Source organism: Triticum urartu, chromosome 3, assembly GCF_003073215.2.
Source record: "Triticum urartu cultivar G1812 chromosome 3, Tu2.1, whole genome shotgun sequence".
NCBI lineage: Eukaryota > Viridiplantae > Streptophyta > Magnoliopsida > Poales > Poaceae > Triticum > Triticum urartu.
Window position 1 is genome coordinate 598,170,276 of NC_053024.1, and position 23,889 is coordinate 598,194,164.

Below are 23,889 nucleotides of genomic sequence, written 5' to 3' on the forward strand. Positions count from 1 at the left end.
AATAACCCTAAACAAAAATCTAGAGGCAAAGAACACGAGGCATTACCACCATCCATGGGAAGAGTTCGGAAGGCCTCCACGGAGAGAATCCACGGAGAGCTAAGGATCCGAAGCGCGAGATGCACTCTGGGGCAGGGGTAGAGATGGCCGGCGGCTAGGGCAAGAAAAAGAGGAACGAGGACGAAGGGAAAAAGACAACCCTTCAGCCCTGTCGAGTATATATAGGCCCGTACGCACGCCCCGGTAGAACCGCTTAGGGGAGCGGTTGTACCGCTCGTCTGGTACAGACCGGTGGATGGAGGCGGTACTTTCGGTGCCTGGAAGGCAGCGGTAGTACCGCACAGCAACAACCGGTAGTACCGGACGTGGGTTACCATGGGATTGTGCGGTGGAATCGCCCAGGCACCGAACGAAAACCCTTGGGACGGCACAACCCGGTACCAGCGGTAGAACCTCTCGTGGTACCGGTTGTACCGCCCGACCACCTAAGCCCAAGCCAAGATCAAATGAGTGCAATCCGAAGGGAGGAAGAAGGGGCACAAAAACAGGAGAGAAACAACACCCTAGGAGAACCTAACACAAAGAGTAAAGAGAGAAAGAGAGAAAACAACACGAGAACAGCAAGGCTAACTCCAACTCCCCGAAGAGAGGACGGTGGCCGAGGCCACCTATGTTTGAGTCAATTGGTATGGCACCGCAAAGAATTATCCTTGGGTCCATGACCAAAACTCATCTTTGAAGCACAAGTACCATCAAATATGGCTAATGTGAAAGAAACAATCAATTTATGCATAATGGGGGGAGGGAGAGTTCATTGAGAGAACAACACTCCCCCTATGTCCATGCCTACACCTAAACTAGACAACAAGTTGAGCGTGGTAGGGTGTGCAAGGGTTCAGGCCACATTGCTCGAATCAATGATATTTAGCTCATGCCTTAACTCGCGAAATCTTGCTTCATCTAAGGGCTTCGTGAAAATATCTGCAAGGTTGTCATGAGTGTTGACATAGTTGAGCTCGATCTCTCCTCGTCTAATGTGATCCCGGATGAAGTGATACCGGATCTCAATATGCTTCGTCTTGAAATGTTTTACCGAATTGAGAGAGATCTTGATGGCACTTTCATTGTCACATCAAAGAGGCACTTTGTCACAAGTGACACCGTAATCCTTTAAAGTTTGCCTCATCCATAGGAGTTGAGCACAACAACTACCGGCGGCAACATACTCCGCCTCAGTGGACGAGAGAGACACACAACTTTGCTTTTTGGAAGACCAACTTACCAAAGAGCAACCAAGGAATTGGCACCCTCCGGAAGTGGACTTCCTATCCACTTTGTCTCCCGCCCAATCGAAATCCGAGTACCCTACAAGCTTGAAGTTTGATCCTCTAGGGTACCATAGGCCAAAGTTTGGGGTATGAGCCAAATATCGAAAGATTCGTTTGATCGCCACATAGTGACTTTCCTTAGGTGCGGCTTGAAACCGTGCACAAATTCCCACACTCAACATGATGTCCGGTCTAGATGCACAAAGGTAAAGCAAGGATCCAGTCATGGAACAATATACCTTTTGATCCACCACTTTACCATTGGGATCTAAGTCAAGTTGGCACTTGGTGGGCATTGGAGTGGAAGCCGGCTTGACGTCACTTAGCTTGAATCTCTTGAGCATGTCTTGAGTGTATTTCGATTGATTGATGAAGGTTCCTTCTCTTCTTTGCTTCACTTCGAACCCTAGAAAGAACTTCAACTCTCCCATGGAGGACATCTCGAACTTTGAGGTCATGAGAGCGGCAAATTCCTCATTGAAAGCTTTGTTAGGAGAACCAAAGATAATATCATCAACATATAATTGGCACACAAACAACTCCCCTTTGACCTTCTTAGTAAAAAGAGTGGGGTCGATTAGCCCAACTTCAAAACCATAGTCTTGTAACAACTCGGTAAGGTGGTCATACCACGCACGTGGGGCTTGTTTAAGGACATAGAGCGCCTTATCGAGTTGATACACATGATCGGGAAAGTAGGGATCCTCGAACCCCGGGGGTTGCTTGACGTAAACCAATTCATTAATGGGACCATTAAGAAAAGCACTCTTCACATCCATTTGTTGTAACTTAAAATTATGATGAGAAGCATATGCAATTAACAAGCGGATGGATTCAAGACGAGCAACGGGAGCAAAGGTTTCACCGTAGTCGATACCCTCGACTTGGGAGTAGCCTTGTGCTACCAAACGAGCTTTGTTGCGAATGATAATCCCATGGGCATCTTTCTTGTTCTTGAATATCCACTTGGTTCCAATGACATTGTGGTTCCCCGTTGGCCTTGGCACCAATCTCCACACTTTGTTGCGCTCGAAGTTGTTGAGTTCTTCGTGCATGGCATTGAGCCAATCTGGATCTTCTAGCACCTCATAGACCTTGTGGGGTTCCACACAAGAGACAAACGCGTGATGCTCACAATAATTTGCTAATTGTCTACGAGTGCTTACCCCCTTTCTTAAGTTTCCAAGCACATTCGTCATGAGATGATCCTTGGTGGAGAGCTTGGATGCAATCTTGGCGGCACGACGCTCTAATTCCTCCTCGGTGGTGAGTTGAGGAGCGGTTAGTTGATCATCTTAAGCGCCGTCATGAACTTGTTCTTGATCTTGAACTTGCTCGGGGGAGAGAACTTGACCTTGGGCATCACTTGGTGTGTCAACACCGTCTTGAGTATGATCTTGCCCTTGGTCTTGTTCATGAGGTTGAGTGCCTTCACTTTGTTCTTCGAAAGCATGTGGGCCTTGGGTTGGTGATGGCTCCACTTGAGTGGAGCATTGTCCTTCTCCTTCAGCCACAAGGGGTTCCTCAATGGGTAGGATAAAACCAACACCCATTCTTTTTATGGCTTGAGGAGGAATTTCATCACCTACATCACAAGTGCCACTTTGCTCCACTTGGGAGCCGTTATTCTCATCAAACTCCACGTTACACGTCTCCTCAATAAGTCCCGTGGATTTATTGAGGACACGGTAAGCATGAGAGTTTGTAGCATAACCAACAAATATGCCCTCATGAGCTCTAGCCTCAAATTTAGACAACCGAACACCTTTCTTGAGAATGAAACACTTACACCCGAACACCCGGAAGTACTTGAGGTTGGGCTTGTTACCGGTGAGTATATCATATGGAGTCTTGTTCAAGCCCTTGCGGAGGTAGAGCCGATTGGATGCATGACACGCGGTGTTGATGGCTTCGGCCCAAAAGTTGTACGGAGACTTGAACTCTGCCATCATGGTCCTTGCTGCATCCATCAACGTCCAGTTCTTCCTTTCCGCAACACCGTTTTGTTGAGGGGTGTATGGTGCGGAATATTGATGCTTGATTCCCTCATCACTAAGAAATTCATCCAAGGTGTAGTTCTTGAACTCGGTGCCGTTGTCACTTCTTATTGTCAAGATCTTTGCATTGTGTTGACGTTGTGCTTCATTTGCAAAGTCAATGACGGTTTGTTGGGTCTCGCTCTTCCTCTTGAAGAAATACACCCACGTGTACCTTGAGTAGTCATCCACAATCACCAAGCGATACTTCCTACCTCCAAGACTATCGAAGGATGGAGGCCCAAAGAGATCCATGTGAAGGAGCTCCAAAGGCCTCTTTGAATAAATGATAGTCGTGGGAGGGTGAGCCTTCTCATGTAGCTTTCCTTCGATACAGGCACTGCAAGCATGATCTTTAGCAAAACTAACATTCATTAGTCCATGGACATGGTCCCCCTTGAGGAGACTTTGCAAAGATCTCATATTGACATGGGCTAAACGGCGATGCCAAAGCCATCCCACATCAACTTTAGCCATTAGGCATGTCGCGGTCTTAGTGGGTCGCTCCGAAAAGTTAATCACATATAGACCGTTCTCGACATGCCCAACAAAGGCTACTTTAAGAGTCTTGCTCCACAAGAGGGCCACAGTATCGATATCAAAGAAAGTGGCAAAGCCCATGATTGCAAGTTGACGAACGGAAAGTAAATTGTATGCAAGGGACTCAACAAGCATGACCTTCTCGATCGTGAGATCATGAGAGATGACCACCTTGCCAAGTCCCAATACCTTAGAAGATGAGGCGTCACCCCACTCGACATTGGTGGGCATAGATGGAACCTTGTGCACGTCCACCACCAAGTCCTTGCTTCCGGTCATATGATTTGTAGCTCCGCTATCAAGCAACCATGATCCACCACCGGAAGCAAACACCTACAAGAGATCAATGCTTGGTTTTAGGTACCCATTTTGTAATGGGTCCTTTGATGTTAGTAACAAGGGTCTTAGGAACCCAAATAGACCATTCAATGTATTCATGAAGAGAACCAACAAATTTGGCATAAACATGCCCATCACTAGCACGGCATAACACATAAGAAGGATTAAAATCGCCGGCTTTGTTGGGAGGGGTGACATTGCCCTTCTTGACATTATTCTTCTTCTTCTCCTCGGGGGCACTCTCTCCCTCCCTCACAAAGGTTTGCATGAGAGGAGGAGGCCGTTTGGTCTTGTCATTCTTCTTCTTGTTCTTGGAGTCGGGGACGTACCCAACCCCTTCCTTGGCCACACCTCCCTTTTGGTTGGTCAAGAGATCGTTGAGGTTCTTCTTGCCTTGTATGCAAGTCGCAAGACCTCTCTCAAGTTGCTCCTTCAACTTAGCATTTTCCTCAACAAGATGTATATGCTCACAACACGGGTTAGTAGCATTTGCATTATCAATTAAAACCATATGAGGAAAAGTTGCTATCTCCTTAGTTAGCTTCACTTGGAGTTGATCATGAGACTCCTTGAGACTAGCGTGAATACCCTTCAAGGCCTTGTGGGCCTTGTTAAGTATATCAAACTCCTCTTTGAGTCTAGCAAGATCAACCCCGAGTTTGGCCTTCTCGGAATTTAGCACATGAGAAACAACGAGGGCATGATCATAATCTTTCTCTAACTTAGCATGATCTACGTTGTGTGACTCCTCAAGAGCCAAACGAAGACCACGCTCTTCCTCAAGAGCATTGGAAAGATCCGAAATCTCATCGGCATAGTCACGACTATGTCCTTCCATCTTAGAGATGGTGTCTTCGTGAGCCTCGATCATGTCATTGGCCTCACCAAGTTGTTCCAAGAGAGCAATAAAGTGCTTCTTGGATTTTCCCTTGAGTTTGCCCATAAAGGCCTCAAACTCGTTAGCCTCCACATTAGCTTCCTCAAATTCATTAATGCTATCCGTTGGGGAAGGATGATTAACGATGGTAGTTTTGATGTTGGAGGTTACCTTGTTGGTGGCTTTAGCCTTGAGGCACTTGGCAGTGATGCTCTCGTTGGGTGAGTCGAAGAGAGACACCCGTGACGTTGTTGCAATGGCAACGGAGGCCATGGCAACCGACTCATCATCTTCATCATCGTCATCGTCCTCATTGTACTCTTCTTGCACAACCAAGGCCTTGGGATGAGTCTTCTTGGTGAAGTTGTTCTTGTTGGGGAACGACTTGGCCTTGTCCTTTCAGATGAGTTTGCCACCATTGTCTTCCCTCTTCTCATACGGGCATTCCGCAACGAAATGACTCACGTTGCCGCAATTGTAGCAAGTCCTTACACGTTGCTTGCCCCTTGTACCACTCGAGTTGTTTTTGCTAAAGTTTGGCCTTGAGTTTTTCTTGCTCCAAAATTGCCTTGAAGCAAGTGCCATGTGTTCATGATATGCATACTTCGTATCTTCGGGGTTGCTCTCCTCTTCTTCCTCTTCTTCGTCTTCGACTATGAGCTTGGCCTTTAATGCAAGGTTAGGCTTTTTGCCCGTTGAGAATGGAGCACCGCATTATCGGCGGTCTTGTCCAAAATGTTCATGGCCACAAACTCATCCAACACTTCGCTTGAGGTCAAAGTGTGGAAGTCCGGTCTTTGACGAATGGCGGAGGACACGGCCTTGTGATAGGGCATCATTGCCTTGAGGAATTTGCGCTTGATCCAATTGTCATCCGTGTCCTTGCTCCCGTGATCTCGTAGTGAGACCGCGAGTTTGGTTACTCTCCGATAGAGCTCACGAGGTTCTTCATCTTCCTTCATTGCAAACTCATCGGCCTCATCTTGTACCACTTCATAGTTGGAGCGTTGAATGCTTGCGCTTCCCCGGTAGAGAGACACGACACAATGCCATGCATCTTTGGCCAAGGCGAAAGGACGAAGATGAGGTAGGTCTTCGGGTGGAATAGCATCTTGAATGATGAAGAGAGCATTCTCATTAAATTGATTGTCCGCGGCTTCTCGAGGAGTGAAGTTGCTTGGATCATGTGGATAGAAACCTTCTTCAATGATTCTCCAAAGGTTAGTGTTCACATGATTTAAATGACGTTTAAAGCGGTAAACCCAAGAATCAAAATCCTCATTTTTCACAATCTTAGGGGGAGGACCGACATGATTCAAATGAGTGGAAGGAAGCGGTCCACCATAAACAAGTGGTGGTTCCACATGGGCAAAGATGCCGGTGCCATTCTTGCCACTAGAAGAAGGAGCCTTTTCACTACTAGCTTCCCCCTTGTCGGGGATAGCATCCGTCACCTTGTTGGCGGGATCACCCACTTTCAACGGTGCGGTGGATAGTTTAAGCCCCTCAAGAAATTTAGTAAACATGCTTTCGACTTCGGTCGTCATGGAGGTTTTCAATGTCTCCAAGGCCACATTGAACTCCTCATGAGAGACCGAAGTTCCCCCATCTCCCGTAGACGAAGATCGGATTCACACCGGAGTGTTCCTCCACACCGTCTACGGTATCAACCATACTCTTTGGACGGTAAAGTCCTTAATAAAGAGACGAGGCTCTGATACCAATTGAAAGGATCGATATGGTTGACTAGAGGGGGGGGTGAATAGGCAACTAACAATTTTTAGCTTTTTCTTTAACAAGTTAAACTTTGCATCAAAGTAGGTTGTCTAGAAATGCAACTAGGTGAGCAACCTATATGATGCAACAGGATAGGTACACAAGAAAGCAAGAGATATGAAACAAGTAAGCTTGCTCAAATAAAGGCACGAGATAACCAAGAGTGGAGACGGTGGAGACGAGGATGTGTTGCCGAAGTTCCTTCCCTTTGAGAGGAAGTACGTCTCCGTTGGAGCGGTGTGGAGGCACAATGCTCCCCAAGAAGCCACTAGGGCCACCGTATTCTCCTCACGCCCTCACACAATGCGAGATGCCGTGATTCCACTATTGGTGCCCTTGAAGGCGGCTACCGAACCTTTACACACAAGGTTGGGGCTCTCTCCACAACTTAATTGGAGGCTCCCAACACAACCACGAAGCTTCACCACAATGGAATATGGCTCCGAGGTGACCTCAACCGTCTAGGGTTCTCAAACACCCAAGAGTAACAAAATCCACACAAGAAAGTATGGGGGAACCAAATATCCTTTGGTGGAAGTGTAGATCTAGGTCTCCTCCTTCAATCCCTAGCAAATCAACAAGTTTGAGTGGCTAGAGAGAGAGATCGGGCAAGAGAGCTTGAAGGGCATCAATGGTGGAGTGAGAGAGGTCAAAGGTAGGAGTGGTAGGTGGGAGAAGCCCCCTTAAGTAGTCTCCCCACAATTCCAACCGTTACTGCGTTTTTGCACTGCAGCGGTACAACCGGTCCTCGTCCCGGTACAACCGGGACTCACGGTGTAACAGCAGAACCCTACCAAGCGGTACAACCAGACAGGCGGGCGGTAGTACCGGCTAAGAAAGATAACCGGACTAACCTCCTGGCTACCGCACAACCACCGCATCAAAACAGGAGCTTGACCGGTACTTGGGCGGTGCCTGGCCGAAACAACCGCATGGCCTTGAGCTCTTGGGCGGCTAAGTTCTGAGCGGAAGAACCGCTCGGACCACCGGTGGTACCGGTCATCGTGGAACGACCGGACCAACCGGGCCACTACCGCCCAAGAACAGCATCAAACCAGAGGCGAGAGCGGTACTTGAGCGGTGCATGGACGGAACCACCGCCCTAGCTGTTGCAGAGCATGGTGGCGGTACCACCGCCCGGAGGCAGCGGTACAACCGCTCGAGCAAAAGCTGGTGAGCGACAAGACCCAGCGGTACAACCGCTCCAGAGAGCGGTACAACTGCTGGGCAGAAACAGTGAGCAGGAAAGAGGGGAAGAGGCAAGGAAAACTCTCTCTCTCACACACACCTGAGGAAGGCAAAGAGAGGGTGAGAAAAGTGTACGTGAACTGATTCCCCCAGAGCTTCCTAATGAGGATTCCCTCTTGATAGTACGGGTACTCTACGACCAAAGAAAATAAAAACGTAGAGGACACGTCTTCGATCTTTTCCTTCGAGAGGTAATAGCAATCCGATGTAAGCCTAAGCATCGAGAACCTGAAACATATAGCACACGTTTAGACCACAAAGGGTTGTCATCATCATCCAAAACATAAAGTAGGGAAATGCCCTTTCAGGTACTATACTCCGGATGAAACGTCCAGTGCGAGTGCACGACGTCCAGAAGCTTACTGGTTGCTTGGCCGCTTTAAGTCGATTCATCTCTCGTCTCGGTGAAAAGGCATTGCCTCTTTACCGATTGATGAAGAAGTCAGACAAGTTCGAGTGGACTCCTGAAGCTGATGCAGCGTTTGCAGAGCTCAAAGCTCTGCTCTCCACCCAGCCGGTGCTTGCTGCCCCAATCAGCAAAGAGCCTTTGCTGCTTTACATCGCAGCCACGGGACAAGTCGTCAGTACGGTACTTATGGTCGAGCGGGAAGAAGAAGGAAAAGCCTTCAAAGTTCAGCGCCCAGTATATTATATTTCTGAAGTTTTGACCCCGTCGAAGCAAAGATATCCTCATTATCAGAAGCTTGTATATGGGATTTATATGACCACAAAGAAGGTTGATCACTACTTCTCTGATCATTCCATTACAGTCGTCAGCAATGCTCCATTGTCAGAGATCCTGCACAACAGAGATGCAACTGGTCAAGTGGCAAAATGGGCGATTGAACTCCTTCCTCTAGATATCAAGTTTGAGGCAAAGAAAGCTATCAAGTCCCAAGCAATAGCAGATTTCATCGCCGAGTGGATTGAACAACAACTATCGACTCAGGTTCACTCGGAGCATTGGACCATGTTCTTCGACGGTTCCAAAATGCTGAATGGTTCCGGTGCCGGGGTAGTATTGGTCTCCCCCCGAGGAGATAAGCTCAGATATGTTCTTCAAATCCACTTTGATTCCTCCAATAATGAAGCAGAATATGAAGCACTTTTATATGGGTTGCGCATGGCCATTTCACTCGGCGTCCGTCGCCTCATGGTCTATGGCGACTCAGATTTGGTGGTTAATCAAGTGATGAAGGAGTGGGACGTCAGAAGTCTGGCCATGACTGGTTATTGAAATGCAGTGAGAAAGCTGGAGAAGAAATTCGAGGGGTTAGAACTTCATCACATACCCCGACTGAAAAATCAAGCAGCTGATGATTTGGCGAAAATAGGTTCCAAAAGAGAAGCCATTCCCAACAATGTGTTTTTGGAACACATCCACACACCATCAGTTCAGGAGGATCCTTTCACTGAAGAAGCCCCGCAGCCAAAAAGTGCCACATATCCGATTGAAGTTGAAGTTCCAGCTGTGGTCGACCTGATCATGGAAGTTTTGGTCATCACTCCCGACTGGACGGTACCGTACATCGCGTACATCCTAAGGAAAGAACTCCTAGAGGACGAAGAAGAGGCTCGACAGATCGTCCGTCGATCCAAGGCCTTTATAGTCATAAAGGGACAGTTGTATAGAGAAAGCGCGACTGGAGTCAGTCAGAAGTGTATAACACCAGAAGAAGGTCAGATAATCCTTGATGATATCCACTCGGGGACCTGTGGTCATCATGCGTCCTCTCGGACCATTGTGGCTAAAGCATACCGAGTAGGATTCTACTGGCCAAGGGCGAATGAAATGGCGAAAGAGATAGTCGACAAATGTGAAGGATGTCAGTTTTACTCCAATATGTCGCACAAACCCGCGTTAGCCCTGAAAACCATTCCACTCGTCTGGCCCTTCGTTGTTTGGGGACTGGACATGGTTGGACCACTGAAAACGGGCAGGAGCGGCTTCACTCATGTGCTAGTAGCAGTCGACAAGTTCACCAAATGGATTGAAGCTAAGCCTATCAAGAATCTTGATGCTTGCACTGCTATCAGTTTCATCAGAGAGTTGATATTCATATATGGAGTTCCACATAGCATCATCACTGACAATGGGTTAAACTTTGATTCTGACAAATTCAGAGCCTTTTGCGCCTCTCAAGGCACACGAGTCGACTACGCTTCAGTCGCTCACCCCCAGTCGAATGGACAAGCGGAAAGAGCAAACGGCTTAATTCTCAAAGGACTAAAACCCCGACTGATGCGCAATCTCAAGCACGCAGCAGGTGCATGGGTCGATGAGCTTCTATCAGTTCTATGGGGATTGAGGACAACCCCGAACCGATCGACTGGAAGAACCCCATTCTTTCTGGTCTACGGAGCCGAAGCAGTTTTGCCGATTGACCTGCTTCACAACGCACCCCGAGTCGAGCTCTACTCTGCAGATGAAGCAGAACAAGCCCGACAGGACGTAGTCGACCTCCTGGAAGAAGAAAGAGAAATGGCCATGATCCGATCGACCATCTATCAGCAAGACTTGCGTCGATTCCATGCCAGAAATGTGAAGAGTCGAGCCTTCCAAGAAGGAGACTTGGTCCTGCGAGTGGATCAACAGAAACCACACAAACTCGCTCCTACTTGGGAAGGTCCCTTCATAGTCACCAGAGTCCTCCACAATGGAGCGTACCACCTTTATAATGTCGATTGCCAGATTGATGAGCCACGAGCCTTGAATGCGGAGCGTTATAATTTTCCCAGTGATTGTTATTGTTTTTGTTTGCGTGAGAAATCCCCCAGTGGGTGGCTTAGCTGCAAATCCGTTTCGCCTAAGTTTGTAAAAATAATTTCCTACCGAGTGGTGAGCCAGCCTCTCACTCGGAGGCTTAGCTGCGAACCCGTTTCGCCTAAGTATTTGAAAATCCTACCGAGTGGTGAGCCAGCCTCCCACTCGGGGGCTTAGCTGCAGTCCAGTACTCGCCTAAGTTTGAAAATCCTACCGAGTGGAGAGTGACCCTCCCACTCGGGGGCTTAGCTGCAGTCCAGTACTTGCCTAAGTATTTGAAAATCCTACCGAGTGATGAGCGACCCTCCCACTCGGGGGCTTAGCTGCAGTCCAGTACTCGCCTAAGTATTTGAAAATCCTACCGAGTGGTGAGCGACCCTCTCACTCGGGGGCTTAGCTGCAGTCCAGTACTCGCCTAAGTTTGAAAAATCCTACCGAGTGGTGAGCGACCCTCCCACTCGGGGGCTTAGCCGCAGTCCAGTACTCGCTTAAGTGTTTGAAAATCCTACTGAGTGGTGAGCGACCCTCCCACTCGGGGGCTTAGCCGCAGTCCAGTACTTGCTTAAGTGTTTGAAAATCCTACCGAGTGGTGAGCCAGCCTCCCACTCGGGGGCTTAGCTGCGAACCTGTTTCGCCTAAGTGTTTGAAAATCCTACCGAGTGGTGAGCTAGCCTCCCACTCAGGGGCTTAGCTGCAGTCCAGTACTCGCCTAAGTATTTGAAAATCCTACCGAGTGGTGAGCCAGCCTCCCACTCGGGGGCTTGGCTGCAGTCCAGTACTCGCCTAAGTTTGAAAATCCTACCGAGTGGAGAGTGACCCTCCCACTCGGGGGCTTAGCTGCAGTCCAGTACTCGCCTAAGTATTTGAAAATCCTACCGAGTGGTGAGCGACCCTCCCACTCAGGGGCTTAGCTGCAGTCCAGTACTCGCCTAAGTATTTGAAAATCCTACCGAGTGGAGAGCGACCCTCCCACTCGGGGGCTTAGCTGCAGTCCAGTACTCGCCTAAGTATTTGAAAATCCTACCGAGTGGTGAGCGACCCTCCCACTCGAGGGCTTAGCTGCAGTCTAGTACTCGCCTAAGTTTGAAAAATCCTACCGAGTGGAGAGCGTCCCTCCCACTCGGGGACTTAGCTGCAGTCCAGTACTCGCCTAAGTTTGAAAAATCCTACCGAGTGGAGAGCGACCCTCCCACTCGGGGGCTTAGCTGCAGTCCAGTACTTGCCTAAGTTTGAAAAATCCTACCGAGTGGAGAGCGACCCTCCCACTCGGAGGCTTAGCTGCAGTCCAGTACTCGCCTAAGTACGAAATACATCCCAATCCGCAAGGGCGACGAGGTGCAGGTCGACTGCCACCTTATCCTTCGGAGCTTCGCCACAAATACAACTTGCGCTCCATCCCGACCCACAAGGACGACGAGGTGCAGGTCGACTGCTACCTTCTCCTTCGGAGCTGCGCCACAAATACAAAAGTTGTCTCGAGTGAAGAATGAGTTCCACTCGACGGAGAATTCATGAAGATATTCAACGATAAACCAAGTTCAGATAAATACTAAAAGTTTCCAATCAGCGAATCAAAGGTACTCGGGCACCATGCCCGAAGGAGTTTAACGGTTACAGAAACCACTCGGCATTCCGAGGCAAATTTAAAGCGTATCCAAGTTTCATAAGATTGTTCACTCGGCCGGAGGAGGGCTGGCAGGCTCCACGAACGAGTCCAGATCGATCCCATCAGCGATCCGAGTAGCGACAGCAATGAAAGTCTCCATGAAGGACTGGAAGTCGTGCCTTTTGGTGTTAGCGACTTTGATCGCAGACAGCTTGTCTTCACGAGCCTCCTTGCAATGGACTCGCACCAGGGACAGCGCCACATCAGCACCACACCGGGCGGAGGATTTCTTCCATTCTTGCACTCAGCCAGGGATCTCGTTCAGTCGAGTCATCGGAGATTCCAGATCATTCTGAAGCGTCGCCCCCCGGCCAAAGCGTCGAGTCGATTCGAGAGACAACCTCCTTCAGGCGCGCGAGGTAGCTTGTGGCGCTGGCGATACGGGACTCTAGTCGGAGCACGTTCATCGCAGTTTTTTCGCAGACCGGGGAAGCGATAGGGTCCAGACCCGTCTCGACCCTTCCAGTTTCTTCATCAAAGTCTTGACAAAGTTCTGCAGCCAAAAGTCAGTTCAATCAACCGAGCAAAATCCGATGGCAAGCATCAACACAGTCGGATTAAAAGAAATACCTCCCAGCACGAGATAAAGCTTCTTGGCAAGGGTCCTCAGATAAGCTTCTGTGTCGTTCCTCTTGCGGATCGCAGACTCCAACTTTTCGTTCAGGGCGACCTTATCCTTCTTCAAGCTGGTCACTTCGCGGTTAGCTTCATTAAGACAAGATGTCAGTCTAGTCACCTCTCCTTCAAGCGTTCCGACTGAAGCAAGCTTCTCTTCTGCGAGAATGGTTTTGTCTTGGGCTGCTTTTTGCGCGGCGGCGAGGTCCGAGTCCTTGTCCAGAGCCAACTTCATTTTCTCTGCAAAAGAAATAATCGAATCAAAAAAGAGACCAAAGAGATATATTGAAGTTCAGTCGGCAATCAGTTACCTTCCATACCAGCGGCCTCGTCTTGAGCTTTTTTTAGATTTTGCTGAGCCAATTCCAAGTCAAGGTTTAGCTGGATCTGCTGTTTCTCCAAGTCAGCAAAGCGAGCTCCAAGATCACAAGATTTCTGCAATCAGGGAGGGAAGTTATTTTACAGCAAAAAACGACAAAGACATAAATACTAAGACTACGGTCGACTGCCCGCAGCCCACCATAGTCTCGGGGACTACACCTAGTGGGTGCACTTTGCGTGCCCCCACCGGTTCTGATCCCACTCGACCGGCCCACCGGAGTCGAGTGCAGGGAGTAAAAAAAGAAAGAAGAACTCAGACCACAGAACTCAGACCACAGTCAACTGCCAGCAGTCGACCGCGGTTTCGGGGACTACACCCAGTGGGTGCACTTGGCGTGCCCCCACCAGTTCTGATCCCACTCGCCCAGACCGAGTGGAAGAGCGAAACTACCAAAAAACGACAGCAACTCGACACGGCCAGACCAGATCGAGCGAAAGAATCATAATACAAAGACTACAGTCGACTGCCAGCAGTCCACCATAGTCTTGGGGACTACACCCAGTGGGTGCACTCAGCGTGCCCCCACTAGTCCAAAAATTCAATCGATGCACCCAGTGGGTGTACAGATGCAAAGATTTTCGGAAAGAGAGTCTTCAGATAGCATATCCTAACAGAACAAGAGGTGACCAACTAACCTGAACATTGCTTTGGAGAGCCGAGCTGGCGTCATAGGCGGCCTGACTGGCGTCCCGCGCCGCCTTCATCTTCTCCATCATAATGCCCGCCTGGCGTATGGCTTCCTTGGTAGCATTCACTTCGTCCTCTGGGACATGATGGATCGCAAAAACTGAATGTGGGTCGGCAGGATCTTGAGCAGTCGACGAAGAAGGCAGGGCACTCGACAATGGTACGGCGAAGGTAACAGAACCCCGATTGGCATCACCAGCGTCTTGAACGATTGGTTCCGCCATCAGCGTCGACTGTGGCACCTTGCCTGCAGGAGCTTTCCTATTTTTCCTTGTCAAAGGCCTCTCAGGCTCTTCATCATCATCATCATCGAGGAGGTCAATAATGTTAGGAGCTATTCAAAGATCAATCGCCAAAATCACATCACCCAATGGTACACATTGCAGTTGAGTCGACCAAGTAAAGACAGAATGACAGAAATCATACCCAGATTGGAAGTGACTGCATCCTCCATTACCTCATCCTCATCCCTGTAATCTGAGGTCCTGGAAGTAGCAACGCTGCCAGTTCCAAAGTTCGTCTGGTTAAATCAAGAAAAAATAAACAGCACGGAGCGTCGAGTGAATACAAAGGGAGACACTCACGCAGAAGCGACGGGGATGTCAATCTTAATCTTCGGCAGTGCCTTTCGAGGCTTCTGCTCTGCAACTTTGGGATGCTTTGACGCTTTTTCAGTTGGGGTTGGTGAAGATGTCCGAGGACGCTTTGAAGACTGACCAGTCTGAGCAATCGCCTTTTCACGGGCGCTCGGTCGTTCTTGGTCAAGCTTGGATCACCTCTCCCTGCGAGGAGGCGACTCGACTTCTTCTTCGTCACTTAAGTCATCGCTTTCTTCGTCCCCTTCTCCGTCAGAATGCCATTCGCCACTGTCGCCGCCGCTCGCCTCTCCTTCCGGGTCTTGCTCTTGCTCTCCGTTGGGCACTGAGTACATTTCGGTAAGGGCCTGAAAGAAAGCAGGAAGAATAAAGTCAGTCGACACAGTATAGACAGCTGCGCGAGTGAATTCAGATTATAATCAAAAGCTCAGGATCGGACCTTTTCTGGTTCATGGGACTGGTCGAATGGAGGAACTCTCCTGGCTTCCCTGGGGTTGTCCTTGTTTCCGGTGATGCCCGACAGCCACCCCTCCAGTGTGTCGTCATTGACCTCCTCTGGGTGAATCCGAGTGGTGTCGTCAAGACCCGAATACATCCACATTGGATGGTCTCGAGCTTGAAGAGGCTGGATGCGCCGCCGAAGGAAAACCTCCAAGAGGTCCATACCAGTGACCCCGTCACGGATAATCTGGACCACTCATTCGACCAGCACCCTAACTTGCGCCTTCTCCTCCGGGATCACCTTCAAAGAAGAGGGTTTCCTCACTCGGTCCATGGTAAAAGGAGGGAGGCCAGTCGACTGCCCTGGCATCGGCTGGTCTTTGCAGTAAAACCAGGTCGACTGCCATCCGCGGACCGAGTCGGGAAGAATCATGGCCGGAAAGGAACTTTTCCCTCTCATCTGAACACCAAGACCCCCACACATCTGAATCACTTGTGTTCTCTCATCACTCGGATTGGCCTTTTTCACCGTCTGAGAACGACAGGTGAAAATGTGCTTGAAAAGACCCCAGTGAGGCTGACAACCCAAGAAATTCTCGCACAAAGACACGAAAGCAGCGAGATACACGATTGTGTTGGGAGTGAAGTGGTGGAGTTGTGCCCCAAAGAAATTCAGAAATCCCCGAAAGAAAGGGTGAGGAGGCAAGGAAAACCCATGGTCGACGTGAGTGGCAAGGAGAACGCGCTCACCCTCCCGAGGTTGCGGCTCGGATTCCTTCCCCGGAGGCCGCGCCGATCCATGGGGGATCAGTCCTCCATCGGCTAGGTCGTCGAGGTCTTCTTGGCGGATCGTCGAGCGGATCCAGTCGCCCTGGATCCAGCCCTTCGGCAGGTCGGCTCGTGAGGAAGATCCACCCTGACTGGTTACCTTCCCCTTCGCCTTTGCCGTCGCCTTCTTCGCCCGCTCCAGAGCCACCGTCTTCTCCTTCCCCATCGTTGCCGGCGAGACACGTTCGGAGCGGCGGCGCTGGGGCGAGAGCGAGCGCGACGAAGAAGCCTGAAGAGGAGAAGAGGAAATGAGAACACACTGTTCAAGAAACCCCGGTCCGACGCCTTATATGAGGTTACTTCCGAGTGGCTGACTGGTAGGCCCGGATGATCCTGTCAAATCCCGCAACAGTCGCACGCGCGATACGTTGCAAAAAAGGTGGTGCGGATCGAGGCGGCTCCTCCCTATCCCAGCCGATTACTGCGGCCTCCCCCATCCCGCGCGCTTCCCAAAATTCAAATCTCGCGAAATCTGCGGACAGCAGAACAACTTGTCAGACGGAAGATCTCCTCCACACCGTCACTCGGAGCTTTTCAAGTAAAGAAACTCACTCGACAAAAAACTAAGAATGGATCAAGGTGACTGAAAAGGAAGTTGCTGTCGTCACTCGGGTTCATTGATCCGAAACAAGATATGCTCATGGCATGAAAAATGAGTCGGAGAAGTCCTCAACTCCTTCCCCACTCAAACCTCGATCCATTCGGGGGCTAATGATGAAGCTATGTACCTAGGGTAGGGTCATGGACCTGTCTTAACTGCCCTACCTAAGGACATCTCTAGAAGAAATCACCCTTCAATCGACTTGGAGGTGTTCCACTCGACAGACTCGAAGACACTCGACCAAGATCCAACCACCCGACGGCCAGGAGACCTAAAGTCACTCCGCACGCTAATGGTCGGTCATTAATTAGCTTTTATGGTCATCATAGCACTTTATTAGGGGCGTTACCAGTAACACCCGACCTTAATGTACTTAAAACCCTGCATAACTGAGGGCTGGAGGGGTCTGGCGAACTCTATATAAGCCACCCCCCTCCTCAGTGTAAAGGGTTCGCACCCCTGTGATTCATACACACATAATCCAGTCGGCCGCCTCCGGGCTCCGAGACGTAAGGCTATTACTTCCTCCGAGAAGGGCCTGAACTCGTAAACCTCGTGTGCTTACAACTACTCCATAGCTAAGATCTTGCCTCTCCATACCTACCCCCCTACATTACTGTCAGACTTAGAACCACGACACCTATCGCCACCTGTTGGGGAGGCCAAGGAAGAACAAGGAGGGTTTTCCCCTGTCCCTCTCTCTTCCAGCAACGCCAGAATGATGCCGGGGAAACCAAAATCACAGTCATCGTCCATCGCCTCCATCAACTTCAACACCATCTCCACCGCCTTCCTCCCTCTCTATAGTTTTGTCCACTCTCCCATAAACCTTTGTAATCCTCTGCTTAAACATGGTGTTTCATGCTATTAATTAGTATCCAATGATCTATTGCAACTTCGTTATGTCTGAGTAGATTTGTTTTGTCATGTTATTCATTGGCGATATATTATGATTGATTTGAGTTGTATGTTGATGTGTTGTTTTCCTTTGGTGCCCATCATATGAGCACGTAGGTATGTGGGTCAAACATTAGGGTTAGTAGTATGTTGAGATAACTATGCAGTGACCAGACGGAGTGCCAAATATGATCAAGTTTGTGTGCATGTGGGTCACACTTTAGGGTTAGTACTTAGTAGTATGTTGAGATAACTATGCTTGGTTTTTACCCTAATGAATCTTTACTATTTGTGGACGCTTGATAGGGGTTTCAATCATACGTACATGTTATCAATGGATTTTGTTGTAAGTTAGCATAGGCCTCTCTCACATAAAACTGCAATATATGATTATTGTAGCCAATTGCCTAGGGACAATTCTTCACTTCCTATCGCAGTTATTCCACACTCGCTATCTTTTACTTTTTTTTCCTTTGCATTACATCAACTAACCATGATTTCCAAGTTCGTCACTTTCTTGCCAACTATCCCTTTTATAATTGTAAAAGATTTTTATTTCTTGTTTCTTGGTAAAGCAAACGTTTGGTGTACATAGGGTTGTATCTATGGTTGATAGAACCTTAGAGAATACAAATACTACCTTTAACTCCTCATTGGGTTCGACACTCTTTAATTATCTAAAAGGCTACAATAGATTCCCTACACTTGTGGGTTATTAGAGCCTCGGGGATCCCAGAGGACATCAAGAGTTGTTCTCAGAGTCGTCCTCTCCTGACATATGCTATCATGGGCTTAGCTTCCGCTTGAAGCATCCCATCTCACGTCCTACCTGGGATGCGACAAGACCATACATGACTCACTCCAGCATGGGACATTTCAGAGCCCATCCTACCATGGGCATGGGATTTTTCTGACATGTTCTTCCTCCTATCCTTAGAGGTGGGACAACCACAATAGGTAGCTTGTGCACTCGAGGAGGCAAGCGATCGAGACCGAGCCCTCGAGAACCCTTTTACACACACCAAGCTTGATCTTGTACTGGATGACACCGAGGCCGCCTTCTCGGGGTGGTGTCGAGGGGACCCCATCTCCATCCCCGCTGACGCGGGTGCTTTGAGTGGCTAGGGAGGGGCTCTATTTCTAGCTAAGCTCGTGGCCATGGTGACTGACTGCTCGGGTTGGATCATTGAAGACATCTCCGGTGTTCCCAGAGGTAATGGTGTCCATGGGAGTGCTTGGTAGATATTTTTAGGTGGCACCGGTGGTTTGCCACTGTGGAGATTCTGGTGACAGTTTTATCTCGACCCGTGCCTGAGGCGGAGCTCATGGCCTGACCGAGACGGTGAGTGAAAGAGGGGGTCGTGAGGGGAGGGGTGCAGGGTGGTGCGGGATATATCCATGAGTGCACAGTCGTGAAACAACACGGTAGAAGTGCCACAACGTGAGCAGTATGCAACAGAAAGTTGTTTCTGCACTATTGTCACTCTGGCATGTGTGGTTGCCACCGCCATCATCAGTATATACATGGTTTTGAGCCTAGGGCCCGATGTTCGGGCTGCAAGTTGGTATGGCCGGGTCCCTAGGTGTTTTGTAGGATCTATGAAGATTTCAGATGAAATGATACTTCACTAAAATGGGGCAAATTTTCTACTGCCGAGATTTGAAGAAAAAAATAGTTTGGGTATCAAATGGAAAATCTTGGGGCTGAAACTAATAGGGTAGCTTTTGAATGAGGTGTACAGACTACACAAAAAGTTTGGGGTGAATACTCAAAGGTTAGATACCAATTTTTTTGGTTACTTTGGGAGTTTTGGAATTCAAAAATTGTACTGGAGCATCTCATGTTTTAGCATAGTTGGAATATACATGGTCATAAGATACTACCGTAATTTTCTTGGCAGAAAATTCGTCTCTAAAAAGGTGCCTCTTCACAAAGGGGTTTAAAAAGGGATTATTTTGAAGAAGAAAATGCTTACTCAACAATCTTGAGCTTGTAATTTTTACATTGGAAGAGAATATATAGTTAGAAAAAGATTTGACAAGTTAAGCTGAAGCTCATTTTCCTTATGGAAAATGGGCTAACCATTTTCTGGAATTAATCCAGAGAAAGAATGCAACGCTAATGAAGGTCAAATTTGTGAAATTTGGTATGTGACAGTAATGCCTAAAACATTAGGTATGTCGAGCAAAATTGTAGTGTGAGATTGACCATGATACTTATCTCGTCTACAATGTTTACACATGATACGCTTGTGTGTGCTTCACACTTCATGACTTAAACAACTAATCGAACAATAAACCTCTTTTTCTCACAAGAAAAGAAAATTCTATACACCTCTGAGTTTCTCTAAGGGGATGTTTGGAGCGCTTATAGTTTGTGTGTAGCCACATGTATTTGTATCTCAAGCGAGAACAAAACGTCGGTAGATATTCAAAACTTACAATCATTTCAAATAGACCTTTAAAAGTAAAAGGAAACTTATATTCTTATGAAAAGGGGGTGATACCTGAAATCTATTGAGAACATTGGTGATTGTTTCATACCCATGGTTAGATGAATGATATGATGAAACAAGCTAAAACCAAAATAGAACATACACCTTGCAATAAAAGAAATAAACTGGACTAACTCAATGAAATTTAACAAGGTTTCCAATGCACGCTTCAAGTTTATGAAGCAATACACATTTTCCTCATAATTATCTAAGTAAACCAACATTCCAACTAAATATCCCATGAAAGAAAACCGGAACATCTACTCAATGGCTTGTCCATGAGACTGAGAGATAGCCTATATGATTTCAGCAAAGTACTTGTCGAGCATATCAGCAATCATGCATCACCTTGAGTGGCCTTCACCAAAGATGTCATAGATCGATAGCAATGTGTCTGTTGGGGATCTTGGGACTCTCCGTCTCCCAAGAGATCGACCCTGAGGTCGATGGCCTCACGGAGCCAACGCTCCCGACGCGGCGGGTCTTCCTGCGATTTGCAAAAGTGGGGTACTGTGGGAACAGATTCAGAAGCACGGGGCGGTGGGAGTAGGCGTCAAGCGCCCCGTAGCTGCCGGCGGCCGGGGGGCACTGGAGTATGCGCAGTTGTTGAGTGTTGGAGTTGTTCGGAGATGCTGCCTGGTAGTACGTGGCGGCTTGCGCCTGTGCCTGTACATTGCCATGCGCCATCATCTCCGCACTCGGATACATTATCTGCGGCTGCATCTGTGAGTAGTAGGTTGCATTAGCCGCGTCCTGTGCTGCTGACCCTGACATGTAGCATGGCTGCTGCATGTACATTGCTGCAAGAAAAAGGAATATGGATCCAACGAAAAATATGTCAGTATAACCACAATAATAGGCATGTTTGGATTGAGAGTATCTTTTGTGTGTTTTCCGTATTTTGCTCAACGTCGAGCAAAATATCAGGAAGCAGAAAGTTCATAAACTTACGCTGAATATCCAAACAGATTTCTCTTGATAATAGATAAAGTTGGTTTCGTTGAAACTCACAGAAACAGGAGCGATATAAATCGATCATGGCCATTTTGATCAAGTTGATAAATAAAAAATGGTACAAACAGAAACTACTCGCTGCTGGATTGGCTGGCATGCCTCGTTCCACTGTTAGGCCCACAAGAAATTTTCCGTCTTCCTACAATATGGGCAGGATTTCTTACTAGGTCTGGACACGTCGGTGCAGGATGGTTAATTCCATCTAATCTGGGGCATGCGCGCATGCATGTACAATGCAGAAAAGATTAAAAGAGCTACAGGAGGTAGCAGCAGCAGGATGCATAGCCTAGCCCTGCAACGTAAAATCGTGTGACCATGACTGCAAGGGTTTCCCTGCTCCATTGACACTCTACGCAGCGACACTTCGTGGGCAAGATGAGAAGGAAAAGGCTTCTCCTCAATTGACCACTCAGAGGTGCTTGCAATGTTGGTCGTGTTGCAGGCAGCGGAGCGCAATACTGGGCGTGTTGCGGATTGACCAGCCTAGCGCTACGCGTACTACAAATCAGCCACACACGCAACCTTATCTCCTCGGGTCATCGTCTTCTTCCCGACACATGCCGTTTTCCCCAAATTGAATTTTCTTTGGCAGGTCATGCCTGTCCAATTCCTCTCCAAGCAGCTACCGCACTGATGCTCCAAGGTTGTTCCCATTGTTACATGGCATCTCCTTGGAGCCATGCACCATCACCGCAATTTTTGTGCAGGGGCGCTACACCATCGCTGCCAGAGAAGACCATCGAACAATGCTGCGAGCGGCAACCCCCGAAGCTGCGAAGGAGCGGCGGAGTCGTGGGTGTGACGACCGCAACAGACGGCGCTGTTGCAAGTTACGGCTGTGAGCAAGGCTGGGTGTCGTGATCTTTGAGCCGGTTGACATATAGTACTGGCAAAGACAATAAACAACAGGTGCCACTACAAGCGAAAAGATGGAGCTACCTTGCATCCGTGCGTGCACATCGTGAGCAAACAGAATATATACTCTCCCATTCCTAAATATAAGTCTTTTTAGACATTTTAAATAGACTACAACATATGAATGTATGTAGACATATTTTAAAGTGTAGATTTACTCATTTTGCTTTTTATATAGTCACTTGTTGTAATCTTTAGAAAGACTTATATTTAAGAACGGAGGGAGTATAACCAAGCAAGCAAAGCAACCTTGTGCATGCATGCATACGAACCAAACTACCAAAGGGACATCACAAAACAGACAACAGATAGTACAGGTACGTGCTACTTCATTTCACTTTCAGAAACGAACGACTATAGATGAGTCAGCATCCATGCGTGTGCTAGTAATTTGCCCAGATGGATGCCATACCATCCAATCACATGACCAGTTTTGACCAGCAGACGCATGAAAGCCGTGGGGGTTTGCAATGGAAAGTCATAGATGCATATCCCTTCCAGCTAAACCCCAAACGTAAAGCTAGGCTAAGAAACGCACAGGCGCTTTTGGAAGCTAATCAATCAAGAAGTACTACATGCCAATTGCCAAAAGCAGATTTAATGGAATGGCGTGTCGAAGAAAGAGATGGAGGGGTTCATGTGCGGACGTACCTTCTCCGTTGCACGCAGGAGTGTTCGGCGCCGGCGGCGCCTGCAGCTGGACCGGGGAGAAGGCGTGGCCGGGGGTCCTGCGGAGCGTGGGCAGCGGCTGGGGACGGCGGAGCTGCCTAGCGAAGTAGTCGGATCTCTGCTGCTGCTTCTGCTTCTGGCGCAGCCGGTTCTGAAACCAGTAGAAGACGTTCTTGCCCTCGATAGGGCCGTGCTCCTGCAGCCTCGCGGTGGGGGTGGGGGTGCGCATCCCCTGGCGGTACAGCCCCTCCAGCACCGCGATTTGCTCCCTGGTGGGCACCCAGCGCGCGTTCGCCAGCGCCACCAAGTTGGGGGATATCGGCGGGGAGAGGGGCGCCGACGTAGGGGGAGGGGAAAGGGAGAGGATGGTGGTGGCTTCGTCGTGGTGTTCGGCGTTCTCCATGGCTAGCTAGGAAAGTATGGGTTTTTGCGTTTGTGTGCAGTTGCGGTCGGGCGGGGGGTTGGGGTATTTAAAGGCGCGTGGGAGGGTGAGAACTGGAGGGGAGAGGCTGGCCGCTATCGCCGCACGGTGCCGATGGGGCCAGCAGAGGCGCGGCAGGGTGGCGAGACTCGTGTGCCAGCTATTTGCCGTGTACCGCACATGTGATCATGATAAGACACTACACATATAGTAACATACGGGCTGGTACCTATGCCGAAAATAACTTTGTACCAAGTATACCATGTAAACGCGCATGGCCAGTTACGCTTCCTCTGGATCTATTCGGCCATTTAGTAATTCACACGGTCAACGGTTTTCGTTTTTCTTCCCCAAAAGCGCAATCATATTTCTCAGTTGTTGGATCTAGATAGAAATACACGTGAGTTTGTGTGTTTCAGAAGAAAAAATATATATGAAAAGTGAACATATTAGTTGTTATCCTTGTCCTGATCGATCACGTGCATACACATTTGTATGTACACCAGGATACACCATACCGGTGGTGTTCTCTGATACCATTTGACTAAAAAATAACTTCGCTCCAAGTATAGCACGTAAACGTGGCATGGGCAACTGTGCTCCCTCTAAATCCATTGATTCGATAGTCTAGGAAATTACTCGGTCAAGCGGTTTATGTTTTTATTTTCTCCCATAAAAACACAAAAATGTTTCTCATTTCTTGTATCTGTGAAACACGCATGAGTTTGTTTGTGTGTTTCATAAAAAATGAAGG

At 48.6% G+C, this 23,889-nt stretch overlaps 1 protein-coding gene across 1 annotated transcript; it reads right to left on the minus strand.

The window, feature by feature from the left end:
- Positions 1–20,247: 20,247 nt before the first annotated feature.
- On the minus strand, positions 20,248–23,140 carry LOC125548804 (WUSCHEL-related homeobox 5-like). Its single transcript, XM_048712343.1, has 2 exons — positions 22,697–23,140; positions 20,248–20,916 (listed from the first exon to the last, which is right to left on the minus strand). The coding sequence occupies exons 1-2, from the start codon at positions 23,115–23,117 to the stop codon at positions 20,489–20,491; spliced, it is 849 nt and encodes a 282-aa protein (XP_048568300.1). The 5' UTR covers positions 23,118–23,140; the 3' UTR covers positions 20,248–20,488.
- Positions 23,141–23,889: the final 749 nt, after the last annotated feature.

Coding starts and splice junctions, on each gene's coding strand:
- LOC125548804 (XM_048712343.1), bottom strand. CDS start 23,117: ATGGAGAACGCCGAACACCACGACGAAGCCACCACCATCCTCTCCCTT. Junction 20,917..22,696: donor TCCTGCGTGCAACGGAGAAG/GTACGTCCGCAC, acceptor TTTTTCTTGCAG/CAATGTACATGCAGCAGCCA.